Raw genomic sequence first — 23,370 nt, forward strand, 5'->3', positions numbered from 1 at the left:
TTTAGTCTTAATGGGTTCGAGTCAAAATGAGTTGACCCGTTAAGACATGATTGCTTAAAGGATTGATAACGGGTCAACCCGTTAAGAAAGTTAAAGCTACAATTATACTCTTACACCTAAAAGTAAAATTGTTGGGATTTTAATTTCGATATTTTTATTATTTGGATTGTAATTTTAGACTTGTAATTAATTTTATATTTTTTATATATATTGTGATTTTAATATTTATATAAAAGTATGTTAAACTTAACCAGGTCAAACGGGCTTTTTTCGGATCTGTTTAACCTGAGTTTTGCTACTCATTATCTCCACACACCACACTTCTTTTTATTTATTTATTTTTTTTAATTTTTTTAATTATTAATTATATTTAATTTTATACTTCTTAAATTTGTTGAATTCTTCTATTCATTATTCATATACCACACATTTGGTAGTAGAAAAAAAATAAAAAAAAAGTATAGTGTGTGGTATGTGCGGATGATGAATAAAATTTTTCTTAATATAAACGGGTAGGGTTATGTTAACCTATTTCGTAATATTCACTAACGGGTTAAAATTGGTTGACACGACTCGACCCATTATGTTAATGAGGTCGTGTTAGGGTTTGAGATTATGACAAGATAAATTTAACGGATCGGATTAGAGTTGACTTATATAGTATAACATACATATCTTGATACGACACAAATACAATCCGTTAACGAATTGACACCCCTATTGAGAATGTTTGATGCAGAAGCCGACATGAAACTATTGGATCCCAAACTTGCAGCTATCGTAGCTGCCAGCTTTGACATGATGATCATCTATCGATAGATCGATTGGCATCGCTACTCGAACCTCCCTGGCCATTAATGAACTCTAGCTCTCATGTGCAGACTAACTTCAATATATAGAAGCCATGCGGGCAGAATATGGTGTGTATATAGTATTATATAAACGGCCGAATCAGTGTTATTTTTTTAACAAATAATAATTTTGTGATCACTTATTATGGCAACATTAATCTTTAAAGTTTGTTGCTATGCATGCATATTGACTTTCGATTTTATTGCTTCAAGGAATTCCGATAAAATGACCTGCATGCATGGCTCTATCATATATATATAAATATATATATATATATATTATATAAGCCCCATGCATCCCCCGTGCTTATAGTTTCTCCTCCTCAAATCGGAAACTGTTGAAACTTAGATGTAGGTGTGTACTCCACTTTTAATGTGTAAAAATTGCTAAATCCATTTGTTTTTGTGTACCAGTTGGCTAAATGCAGTGCTGAATGATCCTTCGGCCCAATCTGAACCCATCATTTCAGTAATAAATAACCCATCAATGGGAATTATGGGGCTAAAAATGCTCTCTCTCTTATGCCGGATAAATGGGGCAGAAAACTTTGGGTGGGCTCTTGCTTTTGTGTGATAAAACTGGGCTGGTTTTGAAGTCCAAATGGTATCCACAACCCAAAAAATAGAACATAAAATAAATGTGTCCAGTGGCTTTATTAAAAAAAATAATAATAATAAAAACATAAAAAGGAATAATTTGAACTTAGAATTTCTTCATCTTTTTATATTTTTGAATACCATTTTATTTTGAATATATATATACATCTCTAAAGTTTTTAATTTACACTTTAAACTATGATTAGATTTTATCAATAAAAAGACACAATCTTAATGACAAAGCCTTGACCAAGGATGTAAAATACAGAAGTTTATAGTATAAATTGTCAACTTTCATAATTTAGAATATTAAAAAATAGTAGTTCTTTTTTAATTAAAAATATTGGTGAGATCTTATCCATAAACTTAGACAGCAAGTGCTTTTTTAATTATAATATATGATTACTCCATCCAAGGGGGCCAAGATCAGGGGGTGGATCTGCTTCACAGCAAGTGCACTTCACTCCCTTCAGAAACTGATCGAAAATCTGCAACCTTTTCATCGCTCGGCGTGTGGATCAGATACAGAATTATAACTTTGCTAAACTGCCCAGAAAAAAAATGCAGAGTAGGGGATCAAGTACCAGGCTTTCGGGTATGACTTATCGGTCTCGAATCCCGACTCTCTTGCTCTTCATGTTTGCCACCTTCTCTACCATCTATGTCGCTGGCCGGTTAGCTCTCTTCAAAGTCGCATTTTTTTCCTAATTCGACTTGTAATTTAATTGCTTATTCTTTTTTCAGCCAGTTTCATACGAATTTACGCTTTTCTTTTATTTTTCCTGGGGTGATGTATAGGCTATGGCAGGATGCGGAATGCCGGGTATATTTGATAAAAGAACTTGATAGGATAACTGGGCTGGTGGGTATTCCTTCTTATGCTTGAATTTATGTTCTTTGTGATTTTTTTGCCTCCTGTTTATTTATTTATTTATTTTTAAATTTTCGGAATCCGTTTTTTTTTTTTTTTTAAAGGCAAATTTATAGCAGGTTTTTTTAAAACAAATTCTAATACCATGCTTAAATTGTCCATATTTTTAAAAAAAAATATAATTTAAACACTTTCTAAAATTAATTTATAAAAAAAAATTAAATAACATTGGACAACCACTGTTATAACCTGTTATAACACTGCTTAAATTGGCAATCACTGCCTTAACTCCCTGTTATATACTATTGGTATGTGAGGACAACCGACTACCAGGACATATTTATATTGGACCTTTGGCAGCCCAGTCCCTAGAGCTTCCACTCCATATTCAGCACCAGCCAGTATAATGGTGTCCTGCCCAGCAGCCTTGTACCTCTGAAATAGACACCAACCAAAAGCATAAATCCAATAGTACATTTGGAGATCATCATTATTAATTAAGGGCAGCAGCCATGAACTGTAAAAAAATTACTTCAAATCACTGGTGATTATTTCAGATGATTAGAATTTCTCACTTAGAAAATGTGTCAAAAGTTCCCACGCTCAAGAAGGTATTTCGCAGCAAGACTGTCTTTGTGGATGCTTCCAGCTGGGGAAATGTGATCTCAGGCAACACACTGGATTGAACAACCTAAACACCCTGCAATATCGAAGTCATGAGCATATATTGAAACTAATGAAGTAAATATATTTTTAGGAGTTGGGAGAGATGGGAGTGTTCAAGTTGAAAATTGTATGATCCAAGACCTGATATGACACCCTGCACTGCATCTAAGAATATTGAAATGGCAAGCAGAGGTGTCATTGCAGCAAATTCCTTGATGATTGTAGTGCTGCTACTGAACAAACCAGCCCACAAATTGTGCCCAAGTGCAAGGACCAAAACAATTGTGATGGCAAGAAGGATAGAGAGCTTGAGAGTCACTTCCATGGCTTTCTTAGCCCTGGTTGGATTACCTGCCCCCAACTCATTTGACACCCTTGTGCTGTCAATCACATTAAGTTTAAAGTTTAATTACCTTTGTCTAGTACAAAATGGGGAAATGGAGAGCCAAGAAAGACTGAGATCAACTTGGAAGAAGTTATTCTACCAACTGACCTTGCAGCAGCACTGAGACCATAGGCAAACATGAAAGAAATAGCTTATGTATTCACGCTGAAGTTATAATCCAGAAAAATACAAAAAAAGTATTAATTTTCAGCAATAAAGATCATGTCTATAACTGATTCAACTGATTCAACAATCCAGAAATGGCCAACATAAATGGTCAACTATGTCAAGAAGGCACTGAAAAAAAACTACCTCGAGAAGTCGAAAGGCTACTATATGAGGTCGGCAACTGAAATAGTCAGCAATACCCAGCATATGCCTCCAAGGCTTTGAGATCCGCCAACAATAAATCCACACTAGACAGTTCTGCCAACAAATCAATATGTGGGAGTACCATTACATTCAACTCAAGCTCAACAAATCCATTAAAAGTTCACTACCTCACCTCTTTGTAATAGTCATCCTTCTCTGACTTCCAACATCACAAGCATATTAAGCTGAAGTTGGAGTTGCTTAAGTTGCCGAAGTTGAAGGAAGAGGGTTACCTTAAGCAGAAAAAAATGTAAAGGTTAAGTTAAATGGATAAATTAATAATAAAAAATCAAACTTAACAAATCAAAGTGTTTACCTTCGATGTCAACGCGTTTTACATGCTCATCAACCTCCCAAGAACTAAGTGGTTCACAAGTCAACCAATTTTGCGTGCAAATTAGTGCTTGGACAGTCTCCGGAGCTAATGAGCTTCGGTATGGATCTATTACACGTCCACCGGTGCTGAATGCGGACTCGGATGCGATGGTGGAAATAGGGATGCCTAATACATCACGTGCGATCTCCGCAAGGATGGGATATCTAAATGAGTTCTTCTTCCACCAATCCAAAATATCAAACTCGGGTATTTTTGGTTCAATCACATCCGACAAATACCTATCCATGTCCGAGCTAAGTACTGAACTGTTTTGCTTCTCAAGATATTGCTCTATAGCTGTATCAAAATCTTCACAGTCCAGGTCATCAACAATAATACTTGAGGAACTTCTATGGGCTATATTTGATCTTCCACTACCTAGCCCATAAAACTCATGGTATTGCTCAATCAAACGATTCATGAGCAATCTTACTTTGGACTCAATAAGGAGTATACGCTGGGTTTGGGAGTAGTCTGTGATTGGATCTTTAGGTTGTGGTGCCATTCAAGAAGTAGAGAGACACGGACAGACAAATCTATGGAGGAATTGGGAAAGGCGAGGCGGAGAAAACCGGTGAGAGACAGAGTGCTAACATGCGCCGAGAGCCAAGGGAGTGAGTTGGGGAGCATTAATTAGCAAGGCACAAGAACAAGGAAAGAAAAAAGTGGAAAAGACAGAGGAGGCAGGGAAACAATGTCTTTGCTTTTGCTGAGATGGCAATTGAACGATGTTTGGACTAGGGGTAATACCCGCATATATGATATGTCAGATTTTAAAATTATTTTTATACTTTTATTGTAAATCAGATCTAACGTATCACATAAAGTCAAATCAATTAGTGAACTTATTTTTATGAAATCTTTTTGTAGTTATATCACTTCTCATTCTACCGTGAGTAGCATTTTTAGAATTCAACCCATTAGACCCTCTAGGGTGGTCAAATCTTAAATGTTTCGTTAAAAATGTCATTATTTTAAAAACCAAAATATATATATATATAGGATGATAATAAAAATATGATCGTGATTATATTTTTCTTATGATAATAAAGTCGAGAGAGATTTTCCCGTGCATCTTAGAAAAAAAAATGACTCGTTTTGATAAAACTACACACACACAGACATATATATATATATATATATAGAGAGAGAGAGAGAGAGAGCATTTGCGTCGTCCTTCTCTTCAAATAGCAAAATGTCTGATATAGCATCTAATTGCGTCGTGGATAAGAGTGGTGCAGGATTGATATTAGGCTGCAAGCAAGGGTTGTTGATAAATAATAGCTGGTTCTGAGAAAAATATGAAGTTCATGGAAGTGGAGCTCCTTTCAAGTTTCTCATTAATTCATTGCCTTTCAGTGAAAGGAAACGTGGCATTTGAATATGGCTAGAGATACATAGAACGTTGGCTCGCTCCCTGATCTTCTGGTTGATCTCTAGTCCCCATTTATATTGCTATATGCATTATGATACATTTTACTTTCCAACATATACTCACTCTTCACCTTATTGGCTGGATAAGAAATTACTAGTAGATTCAATTCGGTTCTGTTGACTGATTATGAGACCAGTATTCTGACACAAGGAGCCCAAAAAGTGACCCTTCTCTCTTCATTAGTTTTGTTGGCTCATCAAACTCCACTAGTTTCCCTGAAATAGAATGCAACGATTTCTTTCAAAAATCTTCAACACTTGATAATTCAGTGCACATCTCTATCAACATTTTCATATTTATATGATGTCATTTGTCTAGTTACATGGACATTAGTATCACCTCCTTAATTCTATACACTAGCTGTTGGACCCAAGAATTTGAGACATACTAATCTTTTACCACAATGGTCATACAAACTGATATGATAGTCCTATGTGGCAGTGCATGTCAGCAAATAAACTGAAATGGGTATTATATTTGTTAGCTTTAAAAAACTAAATAAAAATAATAATTTAAAACAAAACTTGGGTGTTTGGCCACCCCCATCAGTCCATGTGGGCAGACCACTTCTTCTGGGGGTGAGGGCCAATCGCCCTAGGGGGTGGATAGATCCACACCCTATGACCACAAATTGGCGTGGCAGTCCTAGGTGGCAATCCTATGTGGCATTGCCATGCCACGTAATGACCAGACATAACACCTATTTTCCCATGTTTTTTCTTATTTTTCAGTTTTGTGGCTTATCATTATTTTCTATTTTTTGAAGCTGACATGGAACCCACATCAGGTCATTGCATGGCATGGCAGTGCCACATAGGACTGCCATGGCAATTTGAAAGGCCCTTTCAAGTTAAATATAGGATTTACCATTAGAAACATAGTTGGCATACACTAATTACTATCAAAGGGACAACACCTCCATCCCCCACTCCTAAAAGAAAAATTAATAGTCAGTTCAACTGTCTTAAACGATGATGATGCCTAGGAAATACTCTATGGATGAGGGTTAGGGTAATTAATGTAACTCACCATCACTGATGGAAAGAACCATGCCGCAATCCATCACTGTTGGTATCCTGTGGGCCACCGTAATCACTGTACAATCAGAAAATTCAGTCCGAATTGTCTTCTGTAGAATCATGTCTATTGCATTATCAATTGTACATATCTACATATTTTAAACCGTTCAAAACCATTTGAACCAGAAATTTTGTTGTTCGAACGGAAAAGATTTGTTGGCAAAACCTGGCAGGAAGGTTTTTAGACCAAATGTATTTTTCACGCAAGCAGGAAAACTTGCGCACTGAAAATTTTTCGTGTTCGACAGCCAATTATTTTCATTCAAACGGTAAGTGAGAACTTAAAATATTTTCACAAGTTGTCAATCCCTCATTTTGCTCTCTTCTCGTTTTCTCTCCAAAATCTTCCATTTTCTTCACACAATCATTCCTTCTATCATCTTTCAAAGAAGGTTGCACACTTATTTTGCTTAAAAATAAAAAACATAAGAATTATTAATACTTAAACTCATATTAATGGTTAAAAGATAATCAATTGAAAACTATGATGACTAACTTAAAAAATAATAAAATTAAATTTTAATAAATACTTAAAAATAATAAACATAAGAAGAGTATATTTTTTGAACTCCCCTACTTGTCGATGTTAAAATTGATGCATAGTCTCGATGTTATGCATATTGAGAAAAGTATATGCGAGTCCGTGTTAGGAACATTTATGTAAATTGAAGGTAAAACGAGGGATAATATAAACTCATGAAAAGATCTAAAGCAGATGGGAATCAGACCTTAAATGCATTTGCATCAAAGTGGTTCGTCTGTCTACATGCCAATTGGGTTGTATACATTGTCAATGAGCGACAGAGCTACATTTTGTGAGTGGTTGCAGAAGATTAAATTACCGGACTAGTATGCCTCGAATCTAACAAGGTGTGTGCGAACAAATGACTGGACTAAAAAGTCATCATTGTCATGTATTATTACAATGTATCTTGCATGTTGGTATCCGTGAGTTCCTGACGAGAGATGTGCAGGTTGCGTTAATTGAGTTAGGTTCATTTTTTAAAGATATATGTGCTAGAACGTTGAATGTAGAAGTTTTAGATCGTATGAAACGAGAAATTGATATAATATTATGTAAGTTGGAGAGTATTTACCCACCGTCATTTTTCGACAACATGGTTCACTTAGCTGTTCATTTGCCACGTGAGGCTCGAGTTGTAGGACCAGTCCAGTATAGATGGATGTATCCCATTGAACGGTTTTTTAGAAAGTTAAAACGCATAGTGGGTAACAAGTTTCGTCCAGATGGATCAATTGCAGAAACATATATTAATGATGAGCAGTATGAATTCTATTCCAAATACTTCTACAACGTTAACACAAGATTTGATTGGCTGGAAAGAAACTTTCACGTTAACCAAGCAAGATAACGGAATGGATCTTCTGTATTTTACCAACAAGTATGTCCACTTGGTGCTCAGCGTGGATATGATTTGCGTAAAAGGGATTTCGAGAAAGTTCAGTGGTATGTGCTAAACAATTGTCCTAGATAGAGAGCCACTTGAAGTAAGTTCAAATTAATTGTTAATAATCATTAAATTTACTTATTAAACAATTATACGAATTTACTTATTATTGATAATTTTTAATTTCAGTGATCATATTAACGTGCTCAAAGAACTGAGAGTAAATGATATAGATCAAAGACAAGAACATGAGTTCTCGAAATGGTTTGAATGAGTAATGGCATTAACATAGATTCGATTTTGCACTAACTTAAAAAAATAGATTGGATTGTTAACGGTGGAATGTTTATGCTTTATTTAATATGTAAGTTGTACAAATGCATGCGAGTAATCCGAACGATATATCATGTACGTCTGCAAATCAAGCATCCAACTTGTGAAAGATGCAAACCTCCGAGCCCTCTCCCTTCTCTCCTGAGCTTTCAACAATCTGCAAGCATGCTCCGTCTGTTTAATGATCCCTTGCGGGCTTCCATTGTCGTTCTCTGGCAGTTGAAGGGACTCCACTTCTGTTGACACTGGTTCATTGTTTCTTTTATCTTCGCCAAATTCATCTCTGTCTTATTTCTCCCCCCATGATTGATTGTTGTCCTGACTGTTGAGTAAAGTATTGGGGGATTCATCCTCATCGGCAAACAACAACAAATCCATTTTTGTGTAGATTTTATTAGCACTGTTCATCCGTGCCGGGTTTTTTTCCAGGCCCGGTCCAGAACCCGTAAAACTGGATTTTGGTTCTGGCCCGGATCAAAACAGATCTGGAACCCAGATTGTAAAACCCAGACCAACACGGTCTGGGTACAGGTTAGGGACCAGGGTATCGGGTTTAAACTCGGTACCCGGGTCTTTTAAAAAAAAACCTATGTGAATCTATGATTGCCCCCCGACTCACTTCTCTCTCTCTCTCTAGTCTCTCACTCTCTCTCTCTCATTGCGCTGCGGTAGAAGCATAAACCCTAGGTCCCTAGTTGCCGCCATCGTGACTCCGTTGCCGCATCTCCTTCGCCGTCGTCGCATCTCTGTCACCGTAGACATTTGCCTCGAGGTCGTTGTTCCGGTACTCTCTCTCTCTCTCTCTCTCTCTCTCTCTCTCTCTCTCACACACACACACACTCAATCTGAAGAAACCCTAGCCTGCCTACCTCTGTGTCAATGAAGAATCGCTAGCCTCCCTCCCTCAATGCCGATGAAGAAACCCTAGCCTACCTCCCTCAACAACAATTTCTTCAGGGTCATGGTACTGCACCAACTACTTGAACTATAGTTTGTATAAAAATACTTGAAAAAAAAGGTTTGAAATTGCATTCTTCAATGAAACAAAGAGGGTGTGCATCAGTCAGGTTTTTGTTGCATGCTTCAATGAAAACAAAGTTAAGAATGTATTAGCACAAGTACTATTGTATTAAGCATTTTGATATTCATATTGTTAAGCAAGTGAGGACAGAGAGATTGTATAGCTTTTTGATAGTTGATTACTACTATGTTTTATGTACTTGTTTATTAATTTTGCTAAGAGAAGTGGCTGTGGATATGTATTTGAATGAAAACTCTACAAAATATTTGTTAGTGTGGTTGTATTTGAAAAAACAAATCAATCTTTAATTTATTAAGTGGAATTTGTTGTAATCCTTGTATATAATCATTGTTCAAAACTGTGTGTTTTGCAGGATCTCTCAGTCAAATTACTTGAAGTTGTTATTTGGTGTGGAGATTAAATCATTGATGGACATGTTACTGATTTTGCAATTCATACATTGTAATTTTTTATATTGCAATGTAATGTATAAATATCAAATAATGTAATATGTAATGGATTGTATTGTGATGCATGCATGGATGAATTTATGCATTTAGAACACATTATGCGTTCCAACTTGACTAGGGTTGTAATCGAGCCGAGCCGAGTCGGTCTTTGGCTTGCCGAGCTCGGCTCGACTCAAAATACTCGAGCCCGAGCTCTAGATTTTTTTTTTATTTTTCGTTCGAGCTCGGCTCGATAAGCTAAACGCTCAACTCGAGCTCGAGCTCGAGTTCGAGCTCATTCCACAAACGAGTTCGAGTCAAGCTTGGCTTGACTCGAACTATGTATTTTTTTTAATAAGATTTAATAATTAATAAAATAAATAAATAAATAAAAATCTAATATTGAATTTATACAACTAACAAGTAGAACCTCTATTGAATTATAAAATTTATAAATAATTAATATCTAACTAGTTTATATTTATCCAAAATAACAATATATTATATGCATACATATATTATTAATACATACACTTAATATGATATTATATATCTATTTCATATATGGTTCTCATATACTAGTATATAAAATTATTAAATTTTACCTACTAATTATTATACAAATTATAAAATATACCTATGAAGTATATATTCACTATATAGACATAAGTAATTAGGTTACATATTATATATTTAATTATAAAAGTGATACGCTTATATTATTAGTTACTAAATATATATGTGTGTGTATATACATATGTGTATGTATATATTTATCAATATATGAATGAATTTTAATTGAGTCGGGCTAACGAGTTGACTCGAGCATAAACGAGCGAGCCTTAACGAGCCTTAGTCGAGTTTTGGGTATGTGTCATTTACAATTCGAGCGGGTATCTGTTTTAACGAACAAGCTTTTTTTTTCACGAGTCGAGTTTGATTCGAATTTAACCGAGTGGGCTATCGAGTAGACTGATTCATTTACAGCCCTAAACTTGACTTCTTTAAAAAAAATAAAGGCTTTTGAATAAAAAATAATTATGGTTTGAAATTTTGTGTTTTGCTAATTGAGCTTTTAGAACACAAAATTTTTTAATAAAATAAAGGCTTTTACAAAATAATAATAGTAAACCCGGGTACAACCCAGAACCTGGATTCACTCAGGTTCCGATCCGGGTATACCCGGGTTCCCGGGTCGGAACCCGGATGAACACCCCTAAATTTTGTGAACAATATTTCCTAGTGTGTGACAATACCTGAAATTTTGTTATTCAAATATTACTTTATCCCTCTTCATATTCTGTCATCTCAGTGACAATTAATTACTTCTATTTATATATTGTAGAAGGAAATCAAGATGCTAAAAGTGAGTCATTTTTAGAGAACTATACAATTAGGCAAGTATTTGAGATCCACCATTTCCAAGGATCATATTAATAATCTAAACATGTCCTTATTAATGTTAATATACACAAATTCTTAACTATAAAAAAATGGTAATATACATACATGGCCTATCTCTTGCAAAGAGCATCCTGTACAAAGTGAGGAAGCTGGACTCACTATTGGAACTTTGAAACCATTTTGTCCTTTTTTCAGTATTTTGTAAAAGGTCAGATGACATAAGAATATGTCTCTTGAACGAATAATAATATGAGTTAACCTGCAGACCAGTCGGGCTGTTTTAAGCAAATAACAGCCCATGAATAACATTGTGACCTGTAGACTTCTATGGAAACTATTGTGTGGAAGCAAAGAGATTGCTTTTTTCTCATTTGTTTTTCCTCCTCACTTTCCTGAAGATCCTTCCCATTTCGTAGGACCTCCTCTCTTTATTTTGCCTCCTCCCATTTCGCACAACCTCTCACAGAGCAAACCCTAGCCATTTCGCACAACTTCTCACAAACCATTAGCTTACAACCCAGATCTTACATTAGCTTCCAAGAGCAATCTCACAATAAATTCAAATGCACTACATGGTCCTATTTCTTTCAGTTTTTGACTACTACTTCCAGTTCTCATCATATTTCAATTTTACATGGAAACAGGACAATATTTTAGCAATGCTAGTCTGGAAACAGTACCATGTATTCATTAGCCATCAAGCAAGATCAAGACTTGAAAAGATGAAAAGAAATCTTAAAGATTATCACCATTGAGATCCGGATGTGTCTTTCAAACATTTTGTCAAACACATGGTCAGCCATGAACAACCAAAGCATATAACGTAAGAGAAATACTTGAGCAACACCAAAACCACTGGACTCAGCCATGAGTTAGTTGGTGAATGCTATGGTGGGCGACGGACCAGTGGCAGTGCATAGTGGAATAAATTGTGGGCGACGAACCAGTGGCGAGGAGAACTCGGTTGCGGTTGATTGCGGTTGCGTAATGGCCGACGGAGAACTCGTGGACGTGGTGGACTGGTGGCATTTGCTGTTGGAAGTGGAGGCGAGTTCGTGTTCTGGAAGCAGATGGACCAGAAGTGCAATGACTGGAAGCAGAAACTGGAGGGTTGTTATTCATCTATCCCATGCGCACAAGTCTACCGTTACTTTCCTATATTTGCTGAGGTGTCAAGACATAACTGGAGGGTTGTTATTCATCTATTATCGAACCGACCGCTTAGCAGCGAAACTATAATAATATTCCAGAGAAAGATGGAAGAGCCAGCATGTATTTGCTCCACATAATAAACACGTGTAACATGTTATGGGATCCTCAAAGAACCTTTTATAATACAATATAGCATAAAATATCGACATATGTATGAAAACAAGTTTATGTATCAATTGTATGTACCTGCTTCTTATAATCTTTCCAACATAATTGTCAAGGCCCCAATCACCAAAAAAGCCTCCCTCCAGATGGCACTGAATGCTCTCTAAAAGCAAGCAAGTTTATTTATCAATTTTATGTACCTGCTCTCTATTAACAAAAAATATTTGATTAAACTTATATAAAACTCTATCTAAATTTCTTAATTATAAACTAAATAGTATTTTTGTTTGGAGTGAGAAACTAATATTTTAATATTTGATTGGAGAGAGAAATTAGTATTTTATGTTTGGTGAATCAATTGTAGTTCTCCATCTTTGTCCAACCACTGTAACAAAAATCTAAATTATTTTAGATTTGTCGACATTCTCATTCGGCCAAGCCAATGAAGATACTCTTATAACAAAAGAAAAAGTCAGCACAAGTTTGTTTGTGTGTTCCAAACTCTCCCTTCAAAGTTCGAAGATTCCACACTCTCCCCCGAAGTTCACTTCCCCCATCCCAAATAATAGAAAACTCTATATATCATATTATTAAATCAGAGAAACAAATATGTCCACCATTTTGACACTGAATTCTCCTAAATAAATACCATATTATTAATTCCTTCTAACTCAAAAAATAATTTAGTCACAAAAATCTTTTATAAAATAAACTCATAAATTGATGTGACTTGATATGACATATCAGATTTTAAAATTATTTTTATACTTTTATTGTAAATCAGATATAACGTATCACATAAAATCAAATTAATTTGTGAACTTATTTTATGAAATCTTTTTTGTGGTTGAATCACTTCCCATTCTACCGTGAGTAGCATTTTTAGAATTCTACCCATCAGACCCTCTAGGGTGGTCAAATCTTAACTGTTTCGTTAAAGGATGATAATAAAAATATGATCGTGATTTTATTTTTTTTATGATCTCAAGGTGCAAGTCGAAAGAGATTATCCCATGCATCTTAGAAAATAAAATAAAAAATAAAAAGGATTCGTTTTGATAAAACCACACACACACAGACATATATAGAGAGAGAGAGAGCAATTGTGTCGTCCTTCTCTTCAACTAGCAAATGTCTGATATAGCATCTCATTGCATCGTGAATAAGAGTGGTGCGCGCAGGATTGCTATCAGGCTGCAAGCAAGGGTTGTTGATAAATAATAGCTGGTTCTGAGAAAAATATGAAGTTCATGGAAGTGGAGCTCCTTTCAAGTTTCTCATTAATTCATTGCCTTTTAGTGAAAGGAAGCGTGGCATTTGAATATGGCTAGAGATACATAGAACGTTGGCTCGCTCCCTGATCTTCTAGTTGATCTCTAGTCCCCATTTATATTGCTATATGCATTATGATACATTTTACTTCCCAACATATACTCACTCTTCACCTTATTGCTACCAAGCCCGAGCAAAATGGCTGGATAAGAAATTACTGGTAGATTCAATTCGATTCTGTTGACTGATTATGAGACAAGTATTCCGAGACAAGCTGTCCAAAAAGTGACCCTTCTCTCTTCATTAGTTTCCATGGCTCATCAAACTCCACTAGTTTCCCTGAAATAGAATGGAAGGATTTGTTTCAAAAATCTTCAACACTTGATAATTCACTGCACATCTTTATCAACACTTTCATATTAATATGATGTCGTTTGTCTAGTTACATGGACATTAGTATCACCTCCTTAATTCTATACACTAGCTGTTGGACACAAGAATTTGGGACATTCTATACACATAGCACTGCCACGCCAATTTGTAAAGCCCTTTTAAGTTAAATATAGGATTTACCATTAGAAACATAGTTGGCATACACTAATCACTATCAAAGGGACAACACCCCCATCCCCCACCCCTAAAAGAAAAATTAATGGTCAATTCAACTCTCTTAAACGATGATGCTGCCTAGGAAATATTCTATGGCTGAGGGTTAGGGTAATTAATGTAACTCACCATCACTAATGGAAAGAACCATTCCGCAATCCATCACTGTTGGTATCCTGTGGGCCACCGTAATCACTGTACAATCAACAAATTCAGTCCGAATTGTCTTCTGTAGAATCATGTTTGTTGCATTATCAATTGATGCAGTTGCCTCATCAAGCACTAATATCTGACTTCTCCTTAAAAGTGCACGCCCCAAGCAGAACAATTGTCGTTGTCCCTGACTCCAATTTGATCCATCTTCAAAAACTGAAAAACAGGTTTTTTTTTTTCCAAAACAAATTAGTTGTCATTGGTGAACACAACCAAAAGTAGATGTCAAAATGTCAGAGCCTTCCCAACGGAGTCTATGCCCTTTTTTTTCTCCTTCACAACCTCTTGAAGCTAACATTTCTCCAGAACCTTCAAATGAAAATCGCCCCTTGTTCAATATTCCCAACCCATGAGATAAACAAGCAAAACAAGAATGAGGCAGACCTACTGATTACTATTGGCACCGAAACAACCAAAGGTGTAAAAGACATGAAGAAGTACCTCCCATATTTCCTTCTCAGAATGTTGAGACAAGGGATCCAAATTATATCTCACAGTACCATTGAAAAGAGTAGAATCTTGAGGAATGATTCCAAAACGCGATCGTAGAACATGAAGTCCAATCATAGAAATGTCAATGCCATCTACTATAATCTTCCCTCCTTCTGGCTCCACTAGACGAAATAGAGCACCTATGAGAGTAGTTTTTCCACTTCCTGTTCTGCTAACAATACCTATTTTCTGCCCTCCTTCAAATGTGCAACTGATTCCACGAAGAACAAGAGGTGTATCGGGCCTATATCTTATCTGTTTTAAGGTCAATATTCTCAATTTCTCAGACTCTTGGCATGATGACCTTCTGTAATTCTAACAATAAAAGTAAATAAATATTTACCTGCAAATCAAGTATCTCAACTTTACCCAAAGAAGGCCAATTAGTTGGAGGACGGCTTCCTTATATTACTTCAGGGGCCTCATTGGGTATATGCATGTATTGATTTACCCTTTCTACAGAAATGATGTAATTCGCAAGAGTGCACTGGTTTTGTATTGAGAAGACAAAGGACATGTTTAATGAAAGACCATAAGAAATTGTCATTCTAATAAACCCTGCAACAGGAGTAGTTGTTATATTAATAAAAAACTTCGTAATAAAAATAATCTGATACAAACATTTTGCGGCTGAAAATGACTCAAAAGTGAATTTCTAAATTGAAAAATCCATAAATGAATTGTAATTACGAGAAGATTGCTTGCTCAGACAAAATTGAAAAAAAGAACACAATAGAAGAAAGCAATAATGACTACTCTTAAGGGAAAACTGCTACTTACCGGAGCTAAAAGTTCCAGGAGGAAGCAAAACCATGCACAGTGCAGCAGATGAAAGAACAATTGCACTGATTGTTTCTAATCTTTGGATCAGCCACTCATTTGCAGCAAAACTATCGAAGCAAGGACTAGCGTTTGTGTCTATTAGGTCAAGATTTTTTACAAAAAAACCGATCTTCCTCCTCAAAAGCTCTTATAGTCATGGCTCCTGCCACAGACTCCGCTAGATGATTTGCTACCAAGGACTTGGTTGTGCCATTGATACACATCAGCTCTTTTGCAGAGGAAAAATAATATCTCTGTAGAAAAAGAATAACATGAATGTTATATTAACTATTCATATAAAAGAGAATTAAGATAAGATTTCCCCAAGAAAATAAGGTTGCTCCTGTTTTGAGAGCAAGGCATGAAGGCTGCGCTAGAAGAAATGAATGGATTAGTTGGTAACACAAAAATGCTTGCAAAATACAAAACTAAAAAGATTAAGTAACTCAGATTATGTTTAGATTCGAAACATTGTCTTAGATATTTCAAACTATTTGCCCCCAACAAAATTCAATTTACATGGTGGCATCCTGACTTTGGCAGATTACATTGCTATTGATTGCAACTTTCAAGTGCTTATAATAAAATCATCTAAAACATCCACGATGTAAGAGTGAGGTGATCTAATCTTCACTACATCTATTCATCTATTACCTATGTACAAAGGATATTCCTTTGTTTTTATTGAGCTAGCTCATCATAGTGTGGGTACACAACTAGTTTTAATAATAGCATCACATATCACAAGTTATGGTTTAAAGATTCCTTAAAATGTGAGTAAGAAATATATTGTATGAGGGAAAACTTAGACCACTGAGCATTACAAATATATAAGTATGCTGTTACCCGCAAGCGAATTGCTAGATAAACTATTGGTATGGAGACAAAAAGGACTTGCCATGTAACAACAGCCAGTACTCCAAGATTTGCATAAGCATTACTAGTTGCCCCAACAGCATATGCAAAGCTGAAAGGAACATCGAGATCAACAATACTCAGATTAGATGAGACCTATACAATAACAAAAAGATACAACACCTTGTTACTTTCAGAAATCATAATCAATCTATGAACACATTTTCTGGTTGAGATGTATACCCGACTAAGTATCCTTCCCAGAGGTGTGGAGTCATAAAAAGACATGGGTGCACGAAAAAGGGAGTACAGAAGCTGTGAAAATAAAGATTTTGACGATTGAAGACCCAAAACAACCATGGAAATCGATCGCATAGCAAGACTAGTGTTATAGAAAATCCAATCAGCAAGTAAACCATGATCAACTGCAATGTGCTGACATTGGGATTTTCGACATTAGCAGCCATCCAAGAGTTTTGTGATATCTGACTAATCACGAATAGTAGGTGACAGAGATTGGCCACGGAGAAATACAAGAACCCCTTGTTCTGATTGAGATATTGTATATAAGGTTTAAATCATGCGTCTCCTATTTATCTTTCTTCTTGCTTAATCAATTGATCACCTTTAGATCCTTTAAATGTCTTCTCTATGTATGTCTTCCTGATATCTCTAGCAGATGTTCCACGTTCCTGGGCAGCAGGAACATCTGCAAGCCTATTAGAACCAGCAGTCTCTTTGTGTGCATTGACAAGCTCCTGAAATTCTTGGCTTGAGGCTAATAAATCATCATAAGGAGCTGCTTGCAGGACTTCCCCATCTGACATCAGCTGTCCAACAGTATCAACGTTCTTAAATTGATGTATTGACAGATTTTGACCAGAAATAATATCAATAAACAACAAATTGCATAAATAGAAAAGTGAAATTCAATAAATTATCCATGTTTAGTGACTCGTTTTTCTGATTGGTGGAAACTTAATCTAGAAAAGTCAGGATTCCCTCCAATTGGAATGTATGTGCAGAGTGACCAAAAAGTTATAGTAACATATCTTGTTTTTTGGGCAATCAGAGTCATCAAGATGGTTTTATAGGGGTGATCCATTATATGTAGACCTGATGACAGTTAAATTCCAACTGCACCATGCATAACTGTAGATCAATGAATCTTGCTCAGTTATAATGTATCATCGGTTTGGATGTGTTTGCACATAAACATGTGGTCATTCAATCGGGCCCCATCCAATTAACAAATTTGAACATTACAAATATCACAAAGAATTCAAAGGAAAAAAATGACAAATGTTGACGATGGGAACTTAAGTTGACAGTGTACTCACCAAAACAGAATGAAACGCAGGCAGGAAATCAACTTGATGGGTTACAAGTAAAACTGTCTTCCTTGAGAGTGCTTCCCTAACATATTCCTGCCAAGATCTAAGTTACTTTCCACTAAAAGTTAGTTATTGACTTAAGAAGACATAGCATGGCGATAGAAAATGTGATTACATTGAATAAGCTTGAAGCAGTCTGGGCATCAACAGCACTGAATGGATCATCCAAAAGATATATATAAGCATTCTGATAAAGGGCACGAGCAAGTTGAATTCGCTGCTTTTGTCCACCACTGAGATTAACTCCTCTCTCCCCTATCTCGGTGAGATCGCCATATGGAAGCAACTCGAGGTCCTTTACCAATAAACACCTTTCAAGCGTTTCTTTGTACTTTTGACTGTCCATGTCAGACCCAAACAAAATGTTCTCCTGTATCGTTCCTGTCTGGATCCATGCCGTTTGGGAAACATAGGCAATCTTCCCATAAACTTGAATCTGTAAATTCAAGAAATGTAACCATTTCACTCATGGTTGGTACATGTTGACATTTTGCAAGTCATGATAGGATCGCATATGTATTTACGCTATGTTGTTTATAGTGTTTAACACTAATGGAAATTGGTAATGTAGGGAAACATAAGATGAGAAAACTTGGCGAAGAAATAAAAAATATATTGTAACGCTAGAAAGAAAAGCAAAGGGCAGTAGGAACTTACAGTTCCTTGAATATTTGGAACCTCGCCAAGAATTGTTGCTAGAAGGGTTGATTTTCCGGAGCCAACTTCTCCACATATAGCCACCTTTTCTCCAGGTCTGATCTCTAGATTTATGTTTCTAAGTGTAGGCTTTGGTAAATTTTCTTCCCATGAGAAATTGGCCGAATTTATAAGGATCGTATGGTTTACTGTCTCCACGTTGGTCTTCGTCCGAACACTTGCACTCTGCAGCTCCGGTGCCTCAAGGAATTTTAAGATACGTGAAAATGCAACCTTTGCTTGAATGACTACTCCAATAACATCAGGTATAGATGTAATGGGATCCTGAACAAGGCGTAAAGTTGCTACAAAAGTGAAAACATTATTTGCATGTAGAGGAACTTTGAGGAAATAACATGCGCCAAAGGTTGCAGTAGAGACTAAAATAGGGGATGTCCAAAAAAGAAAGGTATTATATGATTTTAGCATTTGCACCGCTGATAACCAATTGTACTCTTCCTTCCTTAAATTTTCAATTACTCTCTTGAAATGGGTTTCCCATGCATATAATTTCAACACCTTCATGTTGACAAGAGCCTCAGTACTTGCCTTCAATCTCTCATCTTGTGCGACCATAAGCTTACTTTGAAACTGATGCTGCAATTTTGCAAGTGGAGCATTGCAAAGCACAGTGAGGATTAACACCACCAAAGCTGCGATTGTTGCTAGCCCCATTGCACGAAATATAATTACTAAAACAATACAGAGCTAGAGGCTTGTTGTCCAAGTCTGATGGAACCAAAATGGGAATTCGCCAATCCTATAAGCATCCACAGTAACATAGTTCATTATCTCCCCTCCTAAATGCACTAGCCTTGCAGCATTTGATAACCTCAGCTGTTTCTTGTAAATGGCAGCTGTGAGCAAAGACCTCACTTTTAGACCAATAAGTCTGCTTCAGAAGTACCATTGCCTTTGTGATATGTATTCTATGCTCTTGGAAAAGAAAAGCGTTATGGCCAATACATAACCTTCATATTTAAAACTTTCTTTCCCCTCAGCAACCAAAATGAATGCATTCAAAAGTAGAGGACCTATGGACAGAGTGATAATCTTTAGCAAAGCAAAGAATCCAGACATTAGTATCTCTTTCCAATGACAAACAATAATTGTCCTCAGGATTGATGGTTGAGAAGATGGTTCTTTTTGCTTCTGTTTGTTCAGTTGCTCCAAGAACACCAAATAGCAACTTTCTGCTCGATCTGCCTCGCGCAAGTTGGGAATATCTTCATCCTCAAGTGTTTTCTCCCTGCCCTTTTTCATTAATGGATTCAACCACCAGAATGAAATTCTACTGAATAATCCAGCTTTGGCAAACAGAGTGACGGAGCCAACAGCATCACTTTTACTAATACCAATGGCTTCACCATTTAAAGGCATATACAGGGTACTTTCATTGATGCTCTCATCTCTTGTTTCATATTTATACCCCTTAAAAGTACAGAACAGCAACAATATGGCTCCTTGAAAAGACAGGATATCCAATGCTACCTTAATGGATACTTCTTTGTTTAAAATGGCAGCAGACAGAGATAAAGAGCAAACAATTCCAGCAAACAAAAAGGCAAGAATGGACAGTAGCCGCAATGGTCCTCTTGGAAACTTATATCCCTGAAGGCTCACAGTTAAACTCACCAACAGCCATGTGATCCCCTGTACCGTTATTAGTATCCACCAATTGAAAGGCAAAGCAGTCTTGGTTTTCCTCAACTTCTCCTCTAAAATCCAAATTCCCAAGCACGAGTACCCAAATCCAAGACAACCATTGACAATTGAAGAAACTATCTGCAAATTTGAGAAGCCTTCAAATTGAGCTCGAATTTGAACTTTTTTCATTGGCGACTTCTGAAACATATTCAATAAAAGCATGACCAATAACAAGACATCCAAACAAATTATGAATATGTGATTAATGCACGACGAGGAATGGCTCAAAAATTGAAAAATAGAACTGCAGGGCCTTCCAACACTGTCTGAACAACCAGACTCCCCACAGAATATATCCCATGAATACTCCATAAGCCTTTTCTCTTTGCTCTTCAAGTTCAACTCCTGTATTTGGAAAATAAGAACATATTATCCACATAATCGATTCGTCAAAGCAGTCAACCAACCATACACAAGAAGCACAATACACTGAAGATTTTTTAGAAAAAGGGAAATCAAAGAAAAAAATTAAAAGAAAGGACAATATGCACTATTTGAAACACAATTTTAGACACTCTCAAATGACATCCCATACGACTACTTGTGAAAGGCAATAGCAGAGAATGGCGTAGTGAAACACCTGAAAAAAAAAAGAGTCATCGAGGAAAACAAATACCTTGATTGGTTAAGAACAGCTTTTTCTCTCTCTTGGCAAGTTAATCATACATAGCTTTGGTGCAAACCATGTCCTGCAAAAGAACCCAATTCAACCTCACAATAGCAAATTCTAATGATCACAAATTTAACCAAAGGAGGCCAAACGTGGACATTTAAAAAACTTAAACCATCCATCAATGAATGAGTTTAAAATATCACAGATAAAGAGGAGGCATTCAAAATGACATAAACAACTGAACCAACCGACAATATGCATAAAACGCCGATTAAAAGAATCCATCTTATGTTTTTTAAATAGGAAAATCAAACTAACCAAGATCTCACGCAACCCAAAGTCACCGGCCCAAAATTGAACCAAATACGGATGGGATTTTTTTGTTTTCTGGCATATATGGACGCAAGACGTTGCAGTCATGTAATATTATGGAAATCCGGGTTCGTCTTACATGGAGGATGAGGTCATGAGGTATGCCTCTCCCTGTTTGGAAGAAGTTAGAACGATAGAGAGAGCAGCTGCCAGCAAAGAGGGAGAGAGGGAACGAGTTTTTCATTAATAAAAAAAATCTTGAATGAAAGAATCTAACATTAATGAGGTTGGGTCGGAGTATAGGATGTCGTCATGGCTCACGTCTCTCTTTACATGGACATGTGATTTCTTCTGGTTGTCGTCATTTCATGAAAATACATGGATCAGCGTCGCGGCCGTCGCCTCTTTTTCCTTGGAAGGTTGATGCTCGCTCATTTTTAGCCATGATAGCCTTAGGTTAGTACAAGAATCACACTTCGATTTCTCTTGCGAGCGAGCAGGATGCGTTTCTGGTCACCTGAAAGGGACAGTCTCACATTCATCATCCACACATTCAATTTCACGTTCTCATGCATGCATGTATGTCAATGATTAGGATCGATTGTCGATTATCAGAAACTACCAATTTTTCTCAATTCTTATATACGTGACGGTTACCAGCAGTTTTTTATTTTTATTTTTTAACAAATAGTAGTATTACGTGTACTTATATTTGTATTTGTTTACGATTTATTTACTATGCAGCCCACGTGGCTTCTATTTTATTTGTTCTTTCTTCTGACTTGATCTAGCACTGAGATTCAAAATCACAAACTCAAAGCTGATATCCATTTGCCTCCGCGTCCGAGCTCTTTCCTCCGAGCACAAAAGCTACTGTTAACGGCAACGAAACAAGATCGTCACTTCCGCCGACAAATTCTCTCTCTCTTCTCTCTCTGTCTCTCTCTCTAAAACCCCCCCTTGCGTTGAGGAAAGAGAAAAGAAAGAAATAAATAGTACAGTCAAAAATCTGAGCTTCAACATCAAGCATCTAAGCTTGGAAACAGCCTGAATAGTTGTGAAAGGAAGTATCCTAATTAGAAAATAAGCCTCAAAAGTCACAAATTCTGGAGGACAGATCATGAAAGGGGTATGTGACTAATCGAAACAATACAAAACAAAGAAAAGCAATACCATAGATCTTTTTCCAGTGGTGGTAGAAGGAGATCAGAACTCTAGGGAGTATGTTGTGAGAAATAGGCATGGACTGAGAGGAGCCTTTTTGTTAGATAGATAAGTCAAAAATCAAATACTCCCGAAGATCACTCACTACAAGATTAGGAGTTACCAACAGCAACTCAATGTTTATCATCTACAACAACTTCACCCTTATCATCTGCAACAACTCCATCTGTTATGCCTCCTGATATATAGGAATATTTGAATTGTATATATCCACTTATGTAATTCAAACTACAATACTCACTCATTGTAAATCTATATAAAGAGTTTAATACACGGCTGTGTATTCAAGCCAGTCTATTCTTTAAACATTTGCATGGTATCAAAGCATTTTGCTTATGCAATTCTTGATCCTTCCTCATTTAATACAATGGCTTCCTCTTCCTCAAATTCTGTTGCTGCATTTATTGCCCCAAATCTCAACCAACTGGTTTCAGCCAAACTAGATAGGTCAAACTATCTAATTTGGTTGTCTCAAATGGTTCCTATTCTAAAGAGTAATGATCTAATGGGTTTCGTGGATGGTTCCGAACCGTGCCCATCACAAATTTTACTTGATGATCAAGAGAAACTCACTATTGAAATCAACTCCCAATACACTC

At 36.4% G+C, this 23,370-nt stretch overlaps 1 protein-coding gene and 1 pseudogene across 1 annotated transcript; one reads left to right on the forward strand and one right to left on the reverse strand.

Moving 5' to 3' along the window:
- The first annotated feature begins 1,873 nt into the window (after nt 1-1,873).
- On the forward strand, nt 1,874-9,826 carry LOC118344895 (hydroxyproline O-galactosyltransferase HPGT1-like). The gene is made up of 3 exons (XM_035686861.1): nt 1,874-2,122; nt 2,247-2,310; nt 9,769-9,826. Exons 1-3 carry the CDS (start codon nt 2,010-2,012, stop codon nt 9,814-9,816), a joined length of 225 nt encoding a protein of 74 aa, XP_035542754.1. The 5' UTR covers nt 1,874-2,009; the 3' UTR covers nt 9,817-9,826.
- Nucleotides 9,827-13,846: 4,020 nt separating this feature from the next.
- Nucleotides 13,847-21,336, reverse strand: LOC109014189 (annotated as a pseudogene).
- Nucleotides 21,337-23,370: the final 2,034 nt, after the last annotated feature.

The sequence above is a fragment of the Juglans regia genome, chromosome 16 (assembly GCF_001411555.2).
Source record: "Juglans regia cultivar Chandler chromosome 16, Walnut 2.0, whole genome shotgun sequence".
NCBI lineage: Eukaryota > Viridiplantae > Streptophyta > Magnoliopsida > Fagales > Juglandaceae > Juglans > Juglans regia.

Coding starts and splice junctions, on each gene's coding strand:
- LOC118344895 (XM_035686861.1), top strand. CDS start 2,010: ATGCAGAGTAGGGGATCAAGTACCAGGCTTTCGGGTATGACTTATCGG. Junction 2,123..2,246: donor ACCATCTATGTCGCTGGCCG/GTTAGCTCTCTT, acceptor GGTGATGTATAG/GCTATGGCAGGATGCGGAAT. Junction 2,311..9,768: donor TTGATAGGATAACTGGGCTG/GTGGGTATTCCT, acceptor TGTGTTTTGCAG/GATCTCTCAGTCAAATTACT.